Consider the following 21,400-nt stretch of genomic DNA (forward strand, 5'->3'; position numbering starts at 1 on the left):
ATCATGTATTAATATATATATGTATATATTTGTCAATGTTTTTAAAGAAAGAAAATATGAAGTGTGTTTCATGCAGCACAGGATACTTGGAATATTGCAGTTAACCATCACCAAGAGCATGCATATGTAAGCCGTGTGTATCCTGCATTCATTGGCTGCTTCAGGCGCACAAGTTCATCCTCCCCCGTGACGCGCGATAAATGTCCGTCCTCCCGCATCTCTGCTGACAGACAATCACAGTTCTGCTTTGCGTCGCGTCTGCGTTTCTATCCTTCCAAAGCGGAATGCAACTCAACTCAGAAACTGTATTTAGTTTTGCGCGTTAGGAGAGCTTTTATGGGTTCGCTCATTCGTTGGACTTGCATTTAAGTATTTTTGCGTTATGAAAAACATGACTGGAGTTTTTGACAGCCTCAGTACAGATATGCATTCAAACCAGATTACCTCCAGCAGTTACCACAGTCTGCACAAATCCCAGGAATCACCGACTCTTCCGGTCTCCACCGCTACCGACAGCAGCTACTATAATAATAACCAGCAGGCCGGGCAATGCGCAGGCTCTCCATACGGCCAGATCAGCTCTTACCAGTACCAGAACAACAGCATGAACAGCGTCCAGTACAACACCAAATCATACGAACTGGGCTTCGGCAACGCGTTTGGCCCCTACGGCACGTACGGCTCCTGCTCCTCACCAACTCCTGCAGATGCTGGTAAATATCTCTCTCTTGCTGACTTTGCGTTGTGGTCACAACTGACCTTAACATTGTAATGTTAGCCCACTGTGTTTGCATAATTACTGAGCAATAGTAGAGAACAACGTTTTATGCAATGCATAAATGAATCATAATTTTTTTTAGGAGATTCCTTTAATTGTGCATGCTGTTGTGATTAATAATAATATCTGAAACCTAAAATGTTGGTTTTATTTTATAAAGGTTTTATTTTAAAATATTCGTTTGGTACAACTCAGTTATTTCAGGCGTGTTTACAACTACGTTTGTTTGTTTTCTCCCCCAGAAAAAGAGGAAAGTGAACCTGAAATTCGAATGGTTAATGGAAAACCAAAGAAAGTCAGAAAACCTCGTACTATTTACTCGAGTTTCCAGCTGGCGGCCCTGCAGAGGAGGTTTCAGAAGACTCAGTATCTGGCCTTGCCGGAGAGAGCAGAACTAGCCGCTTCTCTGGGCCTCACGCAAACACAGGTACGGATAGACGCTTTCTAAAATTTCATAGAATACCAGCCAACAAATACGCCTCAAAAATTATTATTATTATTTATTTATTTATTTTATATAAGAAAATGCTAATTAATTGCTGACCTAAGAAAACAGGGATTTAATAATAATAATGATGATGATGATGATAATAGTCACCTTATTCCCGTCCTTTAATTTGATAACAAACAATGATCAAAACGGTTACAAAATTTGAAATTATTACAATATAAACAGAGGTAATATATATATATATATATATATATATATATATATATATATATATATATATTAAATCTTGTTTTGTAAAATATGATTCAGATTATCTAACAGCAGTTCCACTAGGTGTACAATTCTGCTCAAGATACTGAGTTGTCGTTATTTTTTTCAGGTAAAAATCTGGTTCCAGAATCGTCGTTCAAAGTTCAAGAAGTTGTGGAAAAGTGGAGAAATCCCACCCGAGCAGCATGTGGCCTCCAGTGAGTCTCCACCTCAGCCTTCTCCGCCTCTCAGCGTGGCCTGGGACTTCTCGCACAGCCAGAGAATGAGCACTGTTAACACGGGTTTGTCCCAGAGCAGCAGCCCCCCGAGCACAACTACCCATTCCTTTCTGACTAACTACCCCTGGTACTCATCCACGAACTCTGCGAGCCATCTACAGCCGCCACATCACCACAACACAACTGTCAGCGCCGGGACCATATTTTGACTCGACAGATTCTAAACAAAAACTGGGGAATTCATTTTGCGAACTTGCATCAAATGACTTTTAGGCCTGTTTTCCAGTATGACCTTTGCCACGTTGATCATTGCCAGTGAGTTTTGGGCGTAACACTGTTTCTTTTCATGCAATGTCGTCAACAAACAGACACTAAAGAATCAAACATATACAATTATTTTTGTATTTATTTATTTTGTTCTATGGGTGGTAAATAAGTGGATTAAAACCAGTTGTTCGGTGAACTACTATTATCCAAAGCCTAGAGAACTCATGCGGACGTTAATGGAGTGAATATTGCAGCAGGGTGTAAGAGCACATGTAGCACAACCTGAAGCTGTTCGGTGCCTTTTCTTTTGCAAATAACTTAACTGTCTCTTTCCACCGTAAATGTGTTTCATGCGCCTGTCTTTGGTTTGTTTTTAGAGTTTTTGTTCGTTTTATATTTAGTGCGTAAGGTAAGTTGGAAATCTGGTGTCCGTCTCTGTACGTGTGTTCCACCGCGTCTATTTAATAATGTTGTCATTCGTATATCATATAGGGTTCTCACTGTTTTAAATAATATGGACAAAACACTAATGGAAAACACTCGTAAGCTACTGATTGTCCTACAGTCATGTTCACATGTAAAAGGATATTTTCTCTGGAGTACTTTGTTTTAGACTATTTATTTTGAAAACATTTCTGACACTATAATGATTCAGACTTATTTAAATAAAACCTTTCATGTGAATGAATTTTTTTCTTTATGTATCTATTCATTGGGGATTTGGAATGCAGTTTTTTTTTCTCTCTGTTTAGTTCACTGTTTTTTTTTTTTTTTTTCGCAGATCTGTCCACGCCTTCTTCTTTTTGCTTCGGCGCCAGTTGAGTCTCTAGTCTTTAATAAGTCTGGCTGGAGACGCGATGCAACGTCTTGTAAATGTTTCCCACAAAACCCACAAATTTAGGCTACCTTTTGTTGACTAACGTGACAGGTGTGTCTAGCTTAGTTTGTAATAAGTAGGTCAAGAGAGTTTATGCAACCATTTTTGGGTGGGAGTTGAACACGGTTCTTCTTTAAATGCACTATAGGCACTATAGTCTGACTTTTCTTACATTTTCGGATACATAAAACGTCAGGACAAAGGCTCGGGGAGCCCAACAGAAGCGCCTCGGGCTGGGAATGAGCGCGCTAACACGCCCCGGCATGAAGGCGTTCTGCTGGGTTCAGACTCTCTGGAGTCAGAGCTCTGCGCTCCAGACGTTTAATGAAGTCAGCGCAGCCAAAAAGGCAGGCTCACAAATGCCCCGAGCTAAACAACGTGGAAACATTTCTCACAACTTCCACCAGCCCACGCACAATACAAGGCCTTTGTAACAGGGACTTGACTGCCGTGTAGCCTACATTAATTTTCCACGCCATATAACAAAGAAAAACTTGTTTATTTGTTTAGAGGCTTAGTAGAAAATAAAATGTCAAATGCAGGGGAATTTGAGCAATGCGTCATGCTGAAACCGATGCATGCACATTTAATGCATCACTTCAAACAAACAAACAAACAAACAAATAACCGACAAAACTAAGTGTTAATTACTCAAATAAAATTTGAAGTAAAATCAACGCGTTGTCAAAGCAAAAGCATGCACAATTTTAAACTCCTAAAATCAAGTAGAAAAACGAAGATGTTTTTAAACGTTATTATAGCATAAGCATGACCTCATTTATTACAGTGCAGGCCTAGGCTATTATTAATTATGTATGACAAGTGTCACGGCTAGTTCACTTCTCAAATTAAAAGATACATGCTTGCCCTACACGTGGTTTAATATCCGTTGTTCTTTTTGAAATAATACAAGTAACACGGGTTGCATTTGGTGTTACATGAATCTGTTTATTTGAGGGTTCAAAAGCTATAAAGCAGACGGATGTAATGAGGATGTATCCTGTCAGTGATTGCCACATTACAAGATGTTATGGTGTCGCCCCGGGCTGAGACTACGCCCGTATTGAAATGTGCCCCGCAGAGATCCACAAGATCCAGACTTTATCCGTTCAACAGTATAAACACGACGGGAAACGGGAATGCCGTGTTTAACCAATAGCGGTCGGCTTCTTTCCGTAAAGGCCTCAGTAAGGCACAGAACAGTTTACCGCTTACCCACGCCGCGCGTCCCTTGAGACGAACTCTCGGGAAGGTTTAACGCGATCAAGAACAATGAAATATCACATCAAGTGCAGCGCAGCAGGCCTTCGAGCAAACCGGATCACGTTAACCCATATTCCAAACGCAGAGCAAGCCAGACGTTTTAACCACATGCACCAGCGGGTTTTGCGCCGGTTCTGTCAGCCTGTATTTTTGTTGTCTCGGTGTATCTGGCAAACATGGCCATAGTCCGTGTTAACACTGATTAGGTCTCTCAACTCAGGTGGTTCAACGTGGACAAGTGTAACACCTTGCACATGCAAACGAATATAAAATTGTATTGGAGCTGTCTGCAAGCGCATGCTCTGCGTGCCTTTCTCTCTGAAGGATTACCAATGATGTGGTTTTAGACACTTCCGGAATCCTGTAGACAACTTGAAAAATGCCATACCCCATCCCTAATTTATACTCTGATCTGTAATTTTATCCACAATTGCTCCAGTTGAGCATTCTGGCTCCCCGATCTGAAAGCCTGCAATTACTATATAATTCTTCGCAATTTTAGATGTCCTAATATGGACTGTAATTTTTGCGCAAGACAATTTCCAGCTATTTCAAGCATCAACATTGTCAAAGTTGTATGTACATAATAAATGGTAATATCAATGCATAGTTTTTAGCATAACATCTTGACTCCGCGATAATTATATCCGTTTGGAGCCTACGCAAAATTAGCCTGAATTGCATGGTAACTGCTGCTTTAAATTTTTAAAAATTACTCATAATTTTCCCAAAGATTACCAAGATCTCGAGTGCACAATGTCATCAGCGTAATGAGGAGTAAACATTTATGCTAATAATCAGCAATTTTTTCCATCAGCTATAAAGAGGGAAAATAAAGCTGGATTTTTCATTCCTGCTCGGAGAGCGTCTGTCAGCTCTGAGCCCAGCTAGAGGAGGCAGATTTTGGGACCCAAAGAGCCGAACCTATGCCATGACTGCTGGATGCTCTTCTCATATTCTTCTGCTTCTCTCAAGACTGATAGACACCTTATAGCTACTATAGACGATCTGCCAATCTTTGCATTCTCGTTTATTGCAGATTAAGGTAAGAAGGATGCGCATTCATTTTACACACATTTTATTATCTTTTTTTATATATATATATATTTTTTTTTATTAGGTATTATGATAAGTCAAACGACGTGGTTTGAAATGCGCGCTTTGCATCGAAAGCCTCTGGGCAATTTAGAAATTTTGTTATAGCGTTACTGGAGCTTCTAATATAGTCGGAGCTTTCTTCAAAAAATAACGATAATAAAAACGTTGTCACTAAGCGAATAATAGCCTACTATTAGCTAATTTGAACGAATTTGGCGGCTAAAAACGTCCCGTTAGCTGGAAAATCTTATTCGGTTATGTGGAGGAAATAAAATATTGTAGCCTACACCATTTGCTGCTTTGAATCAGACTAGAGTGGTCTACCTCATTAATAAGGCTGTCTGAAATTGCGAGATAGTTTGTCTATAGAATCCAGTCGAAAATAAAGCAGCCCTTGTTCTATAATTTCACCTCTGCCTTCATCACTCCGACATTGTGCTTTTGCTCATTTTGATCCCTCTTCCCATTGACAAATCTCTCGGTATACACCTGCAAGCAATTTGCCAGCCTTACTTATAACTACCGCTGCGCACCTATTTCACTCTCTTTTTTTCCTTTTCTTTCCCCCCCATCTCACAGCAAATTTTCTTTCAGTGCGCTATCTCTTTTGTTAACAAAAGATTCCACGTGCGAAAAAAATTGCTCATAATTATCCCGTAGATGGCAAGCTGCATTAGAATAAGTAAGGAGGGAATGACTGTAATTATGTCTGGTTTGATGGGCCCGGCGCGTAATCAAGAGGAGAATAGAGTGAAATAACGCTGACCCTCTCTGCTCCACAGCTGCATGTCGGAGAAAGAGACAGAACAACACGGCTTCTTCTTTTATTCCTTCCCAAGAGTTGTGTTTGGAATATTTTTAGGAGAAAAAAAAAAAAAAAAAAAGATATATTTTACATTTATATTTTTGTAACACTCGTTAAATCTGCGGTCCAAGTTATTGCATTGATTCATATCAGTATTAGCCAATCTTTAACAAATGTTCATCGAGAAAATAGGCGTTATTTATCCGTATTCTGAAAATTAGCTCGACGGCTGGAAATCCCCGAGAGAAGTATAAACAGATGAGTGCAATTTACTCTGGAAACCGGTAAAATGGACACAGCATCAAACGCATAAAACGAATTAATAAGCACTGTGATCTATAACCTGATACCACGACAGAGACCGTAAAGAATAATAATAATAAGACTACTATATTGTTTAAACAACGATAACATAATAATAATAAAATGAAATCATACATATATATTAATCTGGAGACGTATTAATCTTAAATCAGAGAGAACTGCTGGAGCATTGAGCTTGTGATCAGAGCGCACGGGGCCATTTCCTGCTTTGACCAGGCCATTTTTAAAGACCACACATGAAGAGTGTCAAAATTTGTCACAATAATTGCTGCACCCCCAGCACCTACTGCAATGGTAAGAACTGAATACTCAAACAGCAGATGCAAGGCCAACTCAATTCACAGTATTTCTAATATCTTAGTTTCTCTTTATATAACCTATATATTAGGATGCAGATGTTTTCAAATCTTACTGTTCAAATCCAATTTTAGACCTTACATTTTTTTATCTTTATTCATTTAAACAATGATAATAGGCTTATAATAATAATAATAATGATAACAATAATATTTAAACAAGTAAATTAAACTATTAAGAATAGAATCGAACGAATATATCCACGAAAGAACAAAATAATAGGTGATATTACAGGAAATATTCTTCTATTATTGCTTGCCGGCATCTATCTGCATCAGAATTTTCTTAAAATGCGCAGTTAAACCATCAGCACCAAACAAAAGACACTTTGAACATGTCATTCTTTACCTATCTGCATTTGCCCCCCTCCCAGCCCGTCTTTCTTCATCTGCCCCTCAATGAGCGGCACCTGCCCGATTATTCACTTAACACACGGCCTTCAAAAGCAACCACACAAGAGCAGAAAAGAGCTTATAGCGGCTAAACGAAAGTGAAAAGAAACGAAGTGGCCTTATTGTCGGAGGAATTACTGTGTTACAGAAACCACCACAAGATTAATCGGTGGTTCAGATTGCAATGAAAAGCTAGAGGCGTCATTTAAAAAAGACACAAAACGGCCAAATTGAGCAAGAAAAATATGAAGATTTTTGTAAATTAGTTTACGTTAATTTAATATCTGTATGGGCTCAAATGGCTAAACTCTCTTTTTTTAATGATCAAAATGCTTTTTTATTTTGTTTGAAAAGCGCGATATCTGTAGACAACAAATCCTTTTTGGATATTAAAACAAGTTGGCCTATTTATTTACAAAACAAGTTTGACTTTTGCATTAGTTCAGTTGTGTCATCAGTTACCTGAGTTTCATTCATTTTTTGGCAAAGCAATAAACGTTGCGATGACATTTTGTAACTTCTTTCATAAGCAGATTTTTACTGTTCGAGTTTACACATTATACAAGACTCCATGGAACAAAAACAATAAATTAATGTGACGGGTATCAGCTATAAAACTATTTTTCAATGTGAAACGGAAAGACACATGAATTTTAATCAACACAATTATGTTTAGATCCTTTTGCACAAATTATTCAGCACACAACAAAAACGACTATTTCTGTACATTAGAGCTGTCAACACTTCCCATCTAACGGTGATGATAGACGCGTTTATCTGCACTCCGCTTCTCTTTGTATAGGATCCAAAAAACAAACCAAAAAAAAAAAACACTCAGCTTTACAAATTGGGTTCAAATCCGAGGGAAGTGTTTCTATTTTATAGTGCAGCCTCACATCATAATTTAAAGAACATTTATTTTAAATAAAACATACAAACAGATAAAAAAAAAAGAATTCTAAATAAGTTATATTTAAATAAACACAAAACGCCATACATACAAAATAACTTTGTTTAAAGATTTCTTTGTTCCCTTTAAAATGGGGAAAATCTTGAGACGTTCATACTTGCTCACGGTGTGATTTATCCCAGTTTTTACACATTCACCGCGCCACTGCAAAGCCTGAAGCGACTGTATGAGCCCGGCGTTTCACAAGAGCTTTTGGAAAAAGCGCATTTCTGTGTGATGTTCATGTCGCTGTCACTCACAGCCCAGCACTTTGTTGTGGATGGACAAACCGGTAATTCCAATTTTCTTACGGAAAATTACAAATTTGAAGAAAATGAAATAGCCTACATTTCTGACTAGGTACAGTTTCATGATTTTTTTTTTTTTCTTCTTTTTAGTTTTTTGTTTTAACACATCAAAAAAAGTCACGGAAAGGGGGAGAGCAGCAGCTTTGATTTGACCCACTTTCCCGGCATTCCCTTCAATTCAAAAAGAGACGCGTTTCCTCTCCGGTGCAGACGACCCTCGCTCAGTCCACGCTAGCCAGTGTGTCAGCAGGTGTCTTTTAGAGAGCGTCTCCGGATCGCATCTGGTCTGGGCTGCGGAGGGCCAGTGTGTGTGTAAGGCCGCAGAGTGACTGGCCTGTGTTGGGTCCCCTGAACTGGGCCACTGGTGGATAGAGGGGCGGGGTTGTGTTAGCAGTGCTGGTTCACATGAGTTGCGGCTGCTGCATAGTGTCCTGGTGTGCTGTGGGATACCATGAGGTGTAACTGGGAATATACGAGGTCGGTGTGGATGTTTTGACGCTGGCTGTTGAGTTCCAGACGGGCGCTACGGACGGAGATCCGGTGGACAGTCCGCGCCCGTTAGCCAAAGCGTTCGTGTCTATTGTTCCTCCGCCTTGCTTCATCAGTTTCTTAAACTTGGAGCGTTTATTCTGAAACCAGATCTTAACCTAGGAAAAAAAAGGCGAGGGAAGTCAGAGCGAGCGACAGCATCTTTTTCTGTCATCTATATCGCATGCAATCGAATCGTTTTACGCATGACTTTAATTCTCTTTAAATATTTCCCTCAAACAGATGCAGACATTCATTACAGGCCCGTGTTATACAGAGATTTCAAAACGAACATGAGAAGATGCAATTAATAAAACATTGAATTTGTGTAAATTTGTTCACAAAATCTAATTCGTTTGTTGAAAAGGCGCAAAAGCCGAGCACATGCCTGTGTTTGCGTGAGCCCCAGAGACGCGGCGAGCTCGGCTCTCTCCGGCAGAGCCAGATACTGAGTTTGCTGGAACCTCCTGTTCAGAGCCTGTAGCTGGAGGCTGGAGTAGATGGTCCGAGGTTTGCGGATCTTTTTGCCTTTCCCGTTGAAACGAACCTCTCCTCCTTCCACCACGGTGTTTTTCTCTGACTCCGGCGCTGGGAGGGAGAAAGAAAAGAAGCTGTCTCACCGACTGTTCATGCAGCGCGGCTCACATCACTGTGCACAAGTTTTACAGGCGGCACTTTAGGTATAATTAGCCTTAATTGCATACATTGTTTATAGCATTACGCAATAAATAATTACCAAGCCTAATAACAGCACATCTGGGCTACTCCAGTCCAACATTCTCGCAGCGTGCCGACAAACGCAACGACCAGCGAAGACCAAAGACATGCACGCAGCATTTCTTACCTGGCTCCTCCAGTCTGGTCTGCGCCAAAGCTGAGTTGTTTGGGTAAGTCTGCACGGTGCTGAGGTACGGACTGGAGGAATGGCTACCGACCGAGTTGACGTATGGATAAGGCAGAGATCTGGGGAAGGACGGAGCCGGGCTGTATGCGCTATCGTGCTGCGGGTGTCCAGAGGAGTGTAAACAGTGCATTGAATAATGTCCGTGGGTCATAGATGAAGGCGACATTTGCTGACTTGGTGGCCCAAATTCCATGAACACGTTCTTTCCTGAGACTGGGCTGTTTAGACTCTCTGGTATTGTAGACATGGTCATGTCTCTCGCTCTCTCTCTCTCTCTCCCTGCTTTTTTGTTTTCTTCTATGATCTGAGTGAAGGATGGATCCCAATTTAAGCTCAACTGATTTTTTCACTTTCCATTCATAAGAAAATGTAGTTTGTCTCTGTGAAAAGTCTAGGTACGATGCTGTGGATCCACACAAACTCGCTCAAAGGTTTGAATCAGGGAATCATGAATATTTATCCAAGGTGCTCTCTGATTGGTCCACTCCCTCCAAGAGCGACGCGGATTGGTAATCCGAGGGTCGGGTCCGACGGACCTGATAAACTCAAGAAATAAGACCAACCTGTGACTCTATTGTGCAATGCTAATGTACAAATTTAGGGAATGGACCGAGACGCATAGGCCGTGCGTGGAGGGCTCAAACACCTTCCTGCCGAGCCACAACACACAACGTAAAAATATCATCAAATTTTGATGTTTGGTTTTGATATTTTATATTTGGTTTCAAACAGTGTTCATTAACACATAATAGGCCTAAAACACATTAAAATGAATCATTAACATGTTCGTTCACTAACAATTTGTTTTTTACATGATCAGTGGATAATAATAATGCCATGACATTATTATTATTATTATTAAAGTACAAATTTAATATAAATAAGTACTAACAAAAGCAAACAAAATTATTTGACATAAAAATAGAAAAAAGTTCGATATGATGAACAAATTTAGCATGCTCTTGAATTTTCTGCTGGTCACGGCTTCGTGAACAAAGCATTTAACACCTAACAAATATGATTAAGTACAGGTATAAATGTGTCTCTCCAAGCAAAGATGAATTACTTTGATGATTCATTTGGTTAAAATGCTAGTCTCGAGTGCTTGAAGACACAGCTGAAACCAGCTAAATTAGCATAACACTGTTGTTTAATTTTCATACGCATAATTAGCTGTGTATTTAACACTTGCAGCGTTGTGCAGATCCACATCACTCGCGCGCGCGCGCGTCGGTTGATTTTTTTGCGCGTGAGGATCAGAGAAACAGGTCGGTGTTGGTAACAGCTCCTGTTATCTGGCGAATTCCTATCAGATCTGAGTTTGGTTGACGTTGCAGTGTTTTGGTTAATGTTATACGGTTATTTTAAAATAGTCTGCAGGTTTTAGTTTTTAGAGTGCGATTAATCTACATGTGGCAGGCCCAATAATGCAGGAAAAGTTAAATAGGAAACATTAAAACAAATCAACAAATAACACATCTACAACAAAGCAATATATTGTCCCCACGTTTACTACCTACATTTATAAGTTTACACAGCACCACGTCAGCTATTATTATCACAACAATTGCACACACTTGCAGTTTAGACCGAATAAACTCAAAAGTATATTTATCTACTTACTGATCCGTTAAAAAAAAACAAAAAAACTTTAAATGCTTTTTTTCTAAATACAAAAAAAAAAAGAAAAAAAAAAAGACAAATATCTTATGTTTGTATAGGCTAATTATTAATAACTCTGCATCCAAGATTAAGGATGAAAAATAAGAAACCACCAAAGTTAAAAACCATGCAATCGTATTTATATTAATTATTTTGATTGATAATGGATTCAAATAAATTTGACCACCAGACTGGGAAATTGTTGCGCAGAGTTATCCGTCTGCCATTAAAATGAACATGGGCCTTACTCTTTGCTTACATATTTCACTATTTAAATAGTATTACTCATTTATAATCTGTCAAACCCACAAAATCGAAGGACAAGCAGCATTTTGTTGCGGTTTGGATAACTGTGACATTAAAATATTGGTGCAAATTTATAAACGGCGACGCATGAAGAAACTCTAACCGATTGTAACATTTTCCCCATGTGTATAGCTTTTCAGAAACGTGTTTCATGACAGACACAGCAATTCAATCAAACGTTTTGTTTAGGTATTCGATAACAATGCGAGCTGAAGATATATCCCATTTCAAGATAACTAATATGCCAAGAGAAGAGAAAAATAAAAACGCTCATTGTCACAAGACGCAGAAGAGAATGAGACTGGTCGTACCGTTTGTGTGCGACTCCCAACGCGGATCACACCTCCACATCCTCCTCTCATTTCTATCTCTCTTTCGCAGTCTCTGCGGCTGTCTTTTCCCCAGTCTTCCTCGAAATGGTCATAATCTCCACATGTGTTCACTTACATTCCGTCATAATAAAATACAGTGAAATCAGAAAAACCTCGAACAAGAAAAACTCCAGAATTTTGCACAAAAATGTCACTGGCACCAACACGATGCCCAGATGATATGGACTGACGACCACATTTGACAAATACCTGTTAGATATCCACCATCCTCAAAATTGTCCAATTTAAAGCAATTTGTATTTCAAATGACATTCGCAATCAACCTCGGTGATCCTCATCAATAGCGAAAATAATGACAGTATTACAGCCAATAATTATCACCATTCAGAACAAACTGAACAAGTTACACGTGTTTACTGTCTTCGATTATTCTGAATTTATGAGATACACATATATAAAGTGTTATAAGGACAGCAAATTTCATCTGACAATACTAGCTTCGAATTCGTTAATTACACGTATACTCAAACGTGTAAAATTATTTATTTAGCAAATGCTCTCATTTTATCAATGCTTTATTATAATGCAATGACATTATTATTATTATTGAATATGATTTGTAACATTTTAGCCTAGCAACAATAATACATTTATTAGATCTCCAGATCTAAAGACAGAATCTTCGTGAGAAATCATCAAAATGGTATTTTAATAAAACTCTAAAAAGAAAGGTTCTCTTCCAAATTATTTCACGATATTATTGCTGAATTGCTTTTTCTCCTGCACTAGGCTTCTATTTTATTTTAGAATCTTTCAAAAATCTATTTAGAACCAAAAGGTTGCGTTGGCTAGTCTTAAAAACCAAATCTGATATATTTAGAAGCATTTTCAAGAGTGGTTTTAATTTAAAAGGACGACAGAAAAACGTTGGTCTCTCTCAAATGAAATATTGACATCACAGAACAGTATCTTGCTATCCATGTGGTCAGTCCCATAATAATTACACAGCTCAGTCCAACTGCCCACCGTGCCAGGATGATACCACAGCAGTTTTCTGTTTAGACGCACCTCAAATAAAGCAGCATGTGAGATGATGAGTTATAGAGCACTTTCCAGAGAAGAGGATCATCAAGAATGAGAGTCAAACACCTGCTATGCTGCCCTGATTTAGTGCACCACACCAGTTCAGGCCCACTCAGTGTGTGTGTGCGTGCTTCTGATCCAGACATGAGCTGACAAACTGCTTCAAATAGAGACATTTGAGTTTATGGCCTCATCCGTCCTTTCAGCAGGGTCTGATTCTCAACTGTAAAGGGACTTCCGAATTTGCGTCCGGAGTAAATTTAAGGCAACGTCCCTGATTAGTTTCTGTTTTTGGTGGCACAGGATTCTTTTTTAATTGTTTCAATATGAAGCTCTCCTACCAGCTCTCTGGTTAGTGTGACCCATGAGATATCCTGTTGATAAAGTGTTCCTGAGAACCAAAGCCCAAATCCGGACAGATGTCTAATTATTTAAAAAATTGTTAACAGATTGTGAGACAACATCACAATGGAACTGAAAATCAATCACAATGAAATTCATAGAGTTTCATGGATGTAGTGTAATAAGATATTACAGAATACTGTATGTAACTGGATGTTAATTTATTGTCAGAAGAGCACAGTTTTGTGTTTGGATTTGTTAATAACACTCATGGTCTATGTGTTCTGGCTTTCTAAACAGGGTCAGTTCAGATACAGTTGTTTAATGAAATCAAATGTGAACTCAATTTGTTTACATTAGCTTTCAAACTTTAAGTAAACCTGGCATTTGGTGTGCTTTGCAGTAGATAAGTTACGACAAAAATGAGTTGTAATGCACTATATAATCTAATTCAATCTACACTTCACGTGTTTGTCTCATGTGAAAGTGCATCCTACTGACAGACCCTGCATTATGATGGAGGGGTATTTCAAATTAAAGAGACAGAGCACTTATGTAACGGAATATGATCCCATTATCATTTTAGAACAACACACACACATATTCACACTGAAAATGACAGTGTAAAAAAGCCCTAGACTCAATTTAGATTTCCTCCACCACATATTTGGACTGAACAAATCAGGTTTAAGTGGAGCTGTTTAAAATGTTATTAAGAGAGCATTAACATTGACATCTCAACCGAATATGTCTGTGCTCTGTGTTTGGGGATGTACATTGGTCCAGTATTTACCCAGGGACATACAATTACAGATTATTTACAAAGTGTCACACCCCTGCTCATATGAATTCACCCCTGTGCTTTCCTAGCAGCAGCAAAGACACACAGTGCCAGATTCGATCAGACATAATGATCCAATTTCAGAGTATCTGATCAATCCTGATGATAAAACAGCTGTAGGTTTTCTGTTTTTCTCTTGGAGGGTTTTAAGCAGGCAGCACCTTCAATTTGCTGCTCCACTGAATTCCAATGGACAAAGAAACACTGTGAGAGTATTTGTTGAGACTGAGAGCAACATGTGTGTGTGTGTGTGTGTGTGTGTGAGAGAGAGAGGACACTCTGAGGTGTAACCACAGATTACTGTGTCAATCAGTATGGAACAGTTAAGTGTGATGTTAAAATAACGCAGTTGCTGGGTTTGTAAGGTTTTGTTTCCATTAGAACATCAAAGACTGAGAACAAGAAGTTTTTTTTGGACATAATTAAACACAATTTAATCACTCGTGTTCCTTTTTTCTGAATTGTGAATTAAAATATTTTGGGTTACACTTTATTTTAAGGTGTTCTTGTTAAAGTGTAATTATACATTGAAGTACTGAGTAATATTAATTAACTACATGTACTTAATATAGAGTTAGAGTTTGGCTTAGGGTTACTTGCATGTAATAATTAACTAATTAATTGTTATTATAATAGTTGTAACGTGTATATGTAACGTGTAACAAGGACACCTTAAAATAAATTGTTACCATATTTTGTAAATATAAATGCACAACTCTTCTCATATTCTGAGAATTTCACAGTTCTTTGACAGGTTCTTTTTCTGTTTCACTCAGTTGTATAAAAATAATTCATTTGTAATGCAAACCCTTTAGCATTTTGCGCTCTTAACCATTATTATTGTGTGTAAATCTCCAAAAATAACCTTTGAAACGGCAGATATAACTCTTTGGAGATCAATTCAGAACAGATCCAGTTGAATTTTGTTTTAAATTGATTGTAAGTGTGGAGAATTTTAGATATTTCACCTCTAATAAAAAAAAAAGAGTTTATTTTTGTATACCATATATATTAAGCTCATGGATTCCTTCGGTTATTTTCAGTCCTATCCTTACAGTTAATTTGCTGATTTTTTTTCCAGCTTCAGCTGATGGGTCTTTTGAAAGAACATACAAGCAAAAATGTCTGCAGAGCTGGCCAGTGTTTCTCACCTGCAGACAGACATGCATACATTATCACATGGGTTCTGTTTGCAGGTCTCTGCTATTTTTTGGACAGTATAATATTAGCCTACATTATTATTAAAATACATAATATTATGCAACACTTTGAATCCTTTTGATGTCATGTTGCTGAAATAAATAAATAAACTGCTGTTAAATCTGCCCATCATTACGGTTTCCTGGGCAGGCTTCATTTAGTGAAAGATCACAGGGACTTTAAAGACCATTCATTCTCTAAAATATGAAATCTAGCAGCAAATGACAGGTGTGTGTGTCACACGATTACCAAAACGCACGGCTGTGATTCAGCAGAGGTTTTGTGGGCGATTGGATGGGATCAGCTCGGAATCCTCTGCTACCTGCTAATCTACACCCATCACTCACCTGGGCCGCAGGTGAGGGTGAGCGGAGACCGCCAGCCTCCCTCCATCATTACGACAGCAGCAGGGGTCAGAACAGTCTGCCCAGCATCCCCCCACCTGCCCCAAAATTGCCCTCCCAAAATGACCAATTACCTGAGTTAGGTGCTCCTGGGAGAAATAGAAAAATCCGTCCGACAGACGGTTACTTAACGCATCGACGAGGAGGAAAAGAAACGACTGTGGAATTGTCACTCGTGGTATTTGTGCTTGTTGTGTCTCCAGGCTCGAGACAGGCAGTCATCAAATCTTCAAACTAAGCAGCAAATTAAAATCAATAAAAGGCATAGCCTAGCAAAGCAGAACCATTCGGACCCGCCGAGGCCTGCGGATGATGATTTCAAACAGCTGCGTCTACAGCCGCCTGCCTGCATCATGTGCAGCATTGCTTTATTTAGGCTGCTCCCTTACGCATATTGAAACAAGGTTTGATTACAGCGTCGCAAATGCACTTCCCATTGTCCAATTAATGGCCCCACAAAGACGGGCAACATGCAAATTCTGTAATGAAATAATGAGGCACGGCGGAGGGGGTTCTACATCCCCTTTTGGGGTTTTGTTCGGAGTTAAGTCCCAAACAAAGACGGGGGAGAGGTCAGTACTCCAGCACACCTGAACACGTTCCCCTCTCCCCTTGATCTCCCAAGGCAGCCCACCATTAGTCTTAATAATGGAAAATTGTCATGTTGATACAAGTCTCTCTCTCTTTGTGAACAAGTTGTAGGTGGAAGCTCCATTTATTTCAAAGTTCTTTGTGCCGAAAGGCCAGGGACGGTGCTTTTGTGGTGGGGAAGAGGAAAAAGGTGCTGGATGCTCTTTCCATAGTCAAGATAATTATCCCCACTGTGACCTTAATGATCCGCCCTTCTCCCCCAGCGACTTCTACAGCGCTCCTCAGCCCCTCGCCGCCCGCCTCCCCCCTCCGTGCCCTGTGTCAGGGAATATGAAAACCCCTATAATGAAACCATTTTGGCTGATGGAAAAAGGGCTCCTCGAGCCGCACTTGCCACAAAGACGGCTCAATTATGTGAGTAATTGTGATAATTTTCCATCCATTCATGGCTCTTTCTGAAAGGGAAGGAAAGAGAGGAGAAAACAGAGAGACACTGAAAGGGAAATTACACAGACAATGTCGAGTGTGAAAATTGTTACACAAAAATGACTGTAAGAAAAGTGTAAGTCTATAAATAAATATGTTAATGCGGCAAGGCCGTGCACACGCGCGCGGCCCAACGTCACAAACAAAAGGAGCGCGCTTGCGCTCGGATAGATGACCGCTATAGGGGAATAATACCGAGATGAAAGTACATGTGCAGCTGTCTGAAAATTAAAGCTCTTTCGACTTCCTATTGACAAAGCTGAGCCCCTAAAAAAGCTCCCCAGTGGTTAGAGATCATTTGGAGCCCTGTGACAGGAAAAAGGATAATTACCTCTCTGAGAGAGGCAGGCGGACTGACGCGCCCTTCAGACGCGCTGCTGAATGCAGGAGCTTGATAGAAGGCAGGGAGAATAATTTTGTGCTTTGCTTTTTCTTTTATTCCACGGAACATGTTTTGTTGGCTGGAAGACAAGGCGGCGAGCGGCGCTGAGTGCATTAAACCCTGGGTGTTCGCAAATATAAGGTTCCTCCGTCCATCATCTCGTACCTAGAGAAGAACTCTGAAATGCATTAAAATGTCTCCGCCATTCTGCCGGCAGACAGCAGAGGCACCGAGATACTGCATTAGGCTTCTGTTTCCCAGCGGGAGACAGATTAAACATTTCCTCACAATGCTAAAGGATATTCAGGACTCCTCTCGAAGAAAGAGCTCAGCCTGTAATTTCTCTCGCTCTCTGCAAAGAAAATTCATTCTGCGTCATTTCACAAATGATACATGTAAATGCTGAGCAATTCATATTCATAACCTGAGACTCCATTTTAATAGTTCTGCAATGAAATTTGCTTCTTACGGAGGCAAAGTGGAAAGGGAGACGGCGAAAGTAGTCAAATATTTACGCTTAAAGCCGAAATGTACACAGACTGAGATCTGTTGAACCCTCATGATTCAACAAATAAAGCGGCTAGGGACACTGTCCCTCAAGATTTGCTTCGCCGGACGGCACCTGGATGGCTTCCATGCGAATCACGCAATGGCATCCTCAGGTATCTTCTTACTCCTTCTCTCTTCATCCACAAACTGCTCCCACATGTAGGGGGTATGACCCCCGGTGTGGGGGTCCACAGACATGTGGAGAAATCTAGGCCACTGGAATCAGTCGATGGATTTTGGATTCCCATCGGATGCTTTTAGGCCTTCTGTTACAATTATTTGTCCCCTTCTCTCATGGACACACGCATATTCCTCAGTGAAACACACTCCTACTATGTGGAGCAGTAATGGCTGACCAGTTGTCATTGATAGAATGGTTCCTAAGAAACAGAATGTGTTTTCATCTGTAACATTTAACATCTCCATCCAAAAGAAACAAACAGACAGATATCACTGCCATTCAGTTGCTAACACCAACAAAACAACAATTATCATAAGTATAACTTCATTTGCATTGCATCTGTCAGCTTAATAAAGACCTTAATAAGCATAACAAAAGAAGACACAACAGTACAAAACACCTGCAAATATAGCCTTAAATGTATGAATAAATGAACAGAGCAATAATCAAATGGTTGATTTACTGGCATTTCTAAAGAGTCATATTTTATGTGCAAAAGTGCTAAAATAAAAACACAGTATCCTGTATTTCTGCAGTGAATGTCTTGTTAATAATAAAATCATGCTGATTGTGTAGGTTTTTAGTCCCTGCGCTGCAGACAGTCTGTTTATGAGATTTATAACATTGCCTTACAATTCACTTCAGAAGGATAAAAAGCAAAACAAACAAACAAACAAATATATATATATATATATATATATATATATATATATATATTTAACTGGGGTCAAAGAGCATTCAAGTTAGAAATCAACTCAAATAAACAGATTTGCATTATGGAAATCATACATTACATTATGTAAAAGGTACAAACAATGTATTTGATTGGACCGTGGATCTTACTGAATGCAGTATTCCATGCTTTCACATTTGCCAAAAATGGAGGCCATAATGGGTGGAACATAAGGGAACTTCAGCGGGTTTCTGAGTTTATGAAAAGCTAACAAATAATTAAATCATTAAAATGGAAAATGGAAACTAAGGTAACGTATTAACTTACAGTTAATAGTGAATAGTTTAAGACTGGATGGCTGTTAAATCCATTATTATTGTGTGTACTACATGTACTACACAATAACAGTACATCTGCATCCTAAATAAAAAAGATGCTGTGGTATTAGGTAGTACTGTTATATTACTTTAATATATGTTTTGTTTTAGTCAGGCAGGTTAAAAATGTGCTTCATGTGATATTGGTAAAATTGCTTGGTTTTATTCAAATCCAAACTATTACTTCCTATCAGTGAAAGTCAATTCACACACACACACACACACACAAAAAAAAAAAAAAAAAAAAAAATCAATGGTATTGCCAATAACCAAAGCAGGCCCACCTTGTCAAACAAAAAGCATTGGTAATAGTACGATACGTTTAATGAAGCAAATCTCATGAGAGCTGATACTAGTTTTTAAACAGCAAGGTTGGTGAAAACAGTTAAAACAAGCATGCAAAATGTAAATGTTAAAGAAAAAATCAATAGGTGTGTTTTAGTTCATCTGTGTTTTGAAGATCACAGTGCTGTCAGTGTGCTAGTAAAACCCTCAGACCCCTGGAGCACAAGTGAAGGGTTCAAGATCCTCTGGTCTGGATGCATGTGTGTGTGTGTGTGTGTGTGTCAGCTGCTGTTATAAATGTAGAGTCAGTGTGAGGGATGAGTCGAGCTGTCTGTGTAGAGTGATGCGGGCAGGGCGGCCCGGCTGCTGACTCCACTCTAATGACAGAGAGGGTAATGACAGAGCCCCAAACAGCAGGAAGAGGAAGATCAATCTACAGCCTGAGATAGAGAGATGGAAGAGAGGGGAGGGACGTGGCGCAAAAAACAGGGGAGCGAGATTTCTATTACATCGGCTCTCTGTGTGTTAGCTTTCCCGTGAGCTCGTCTGCCTCCCCCGCCTCGCTGTGGCAGTCGGCCCACGCTGCACATTAAAAACACAGCGGATCAATAACTATTAACACTCCTCGGCAGAGTCACACCACTCACGTGTGTCTCTCCCTCCATTCCTGCTTCTTTCTCCATTTCTCTCTGTCCACGACACTGGCCCGGCTCGCCGGCTGATGGGAGCGCGCCTGGGGTCAGTGGGAATTGAGAAACGCAGGGAAGGAAGGACAGAATAACGAGAGGGGTGAAATGAAACGAGACGGGAGTTACTAACCAGCTGCCTGAGCAAAGAACACACATTCCTCATTATCAGTCTGCTGTTTTTCCTGGCACTACCGGTCATGCAAAAAATAAAAACAAAACATAAAACTAAGCCCATCAAAAGATATCAAAAGTCTGCATACAGTGGGGGCAAAAAGCACATAGAACATCTGGGATTTTCCCAATGCCAACTTTTTACTGGAAATGACATACTGCAAATTTGTAATGAAATAAAAAAAAAAAGAATCTGTTAATTTATAAGAGAAGGTCAAACTTTCAATATTTTTAAAGGACCCAACTGATCACCCATCTATAAACAGACTGCAGACTCATGCCTAAAAATGGTTACCACTGGTTTTATTCAAGTGAATAATATTGTTTAATATCACTAAATCACCTAAACACATGAATTTTATACCAACAAAGCAAATTTGTATGAGTTAAATTAGGCAGAAATAGCTCTTTAAGGTAACAAGTGCAGGCTACCACTCATACTCACATTCACCATCGATAACATCTCCCTTCCAAAGAGGAAATCTGCAGCTACAGGGTCATACAAAAACAACAACAACAACAACATTGTGAGTGAAAAAAAGAAGGAGTTTCTGAGAAAGAGCGCAAAAGATAAACAGACTGAAAAAATAAGAGTGGGAAACATAAAATTAGCTGCAATTTGGGTAAATTTCTGGTTAATTGTCCTTTGGGACATGATTTGATCTACAGATCTAAACATTTAGCTGTATAAAAAGCCTAAGTCAGCAACAGGAAAACCAAAAACTATTATTACCAGCACAAGCAGCTGATTATTTCTAGTAGCAATAATATCAAATGCTGAATTCTCACATGATCAGGAATAAAATGATCACCCGGTGTGCGATCAGCAGGATGCAGAAAAGAAGGCTGAGATTTTTAGATTTTCACTTAATGGTCAAAGATCTAAGCTGCCTACACGGAGGAGGTGCTGTTTGTGCCTTAATATATCATAATGTTTATTTATATGATTTCATTTGAAAAGGTTACTGCTGATCATTTAAAAAAAAAAAAACACACATTTTCCTATACCTAAAGGCCCAAAGCACCAGTGCAAAATACTGCCATAGACATTGGGGAA

General features: G+C 39.4%; 2 protein-coding genes across 2 annotated transcripts; one reads left to right on the forward strand and one right to left on the reverse strand.

Annotated features, from left to right (window-relative positions):
- Positions 1 to 22: 22 nt before the first annotated feature.
- Positions 23 to 2,650, forward strand: dlx2a (distal-less homeobox 2a). Its single transcript, XM_058787526.1, has 3 exons — positions 23 to 713; positions 1,021 to 1,205; positions 1,609 to 2,650. The coding sequence occupies exons 1-3, from the start codon at positions 383 to 385 to the stop codon at positions 1,924 to 1,926; spliced, it is 834 nt and encodes a 277-aa protein (XP_058643509.1). The 5' UTR covers positions 23 to 382; the 3' UTR covers positions 1,927 to 2,650.
- Positions 2,651 to 7,512: 4,862 nt separating this feature from the next.
- On the reverse strand, positions 7,513 to 10,917 carry dlx1a (distal-less homeobox 1a). Its single transcript, XM_058787406.1, has 3 exons — positions 9,730 to 10,917; positions 9,274 to 9,473; positions 7,513 to 9,004 (listed from the first exon to the last, which is right to left on the reverse strand). Exons 1-3 carry the CDS (start codon positions 10,040 to 10,042, stop codon positions 8,759 to 8,761), a joined length of 759 nt encoding a protein of 252 aa, XP_058643389.1. The 5' UTR covers positions 10,043 to 10,917; the 3' UTR covers positions 7,513 to 8,758.
- Between the last annotated feature and the right edge of the window lie 10,483 nt (positions 10,918 to 21,400).

This window comes from Onychostoma macrolepis, chromosome 09 (assembly GCF_012432095.1).
Source record: "Onychostoma macrolepis isolate SWU-2019 chromosome 09, ASM1243209v1, whole genome shotgun sequence".
Lineage (NCBI taxonomy): Eukaryota > Metazoa > Chordata > Actinopteri > Cypriniformes > Cyprinidae > Onychostoma > Onychostoma macrolepis.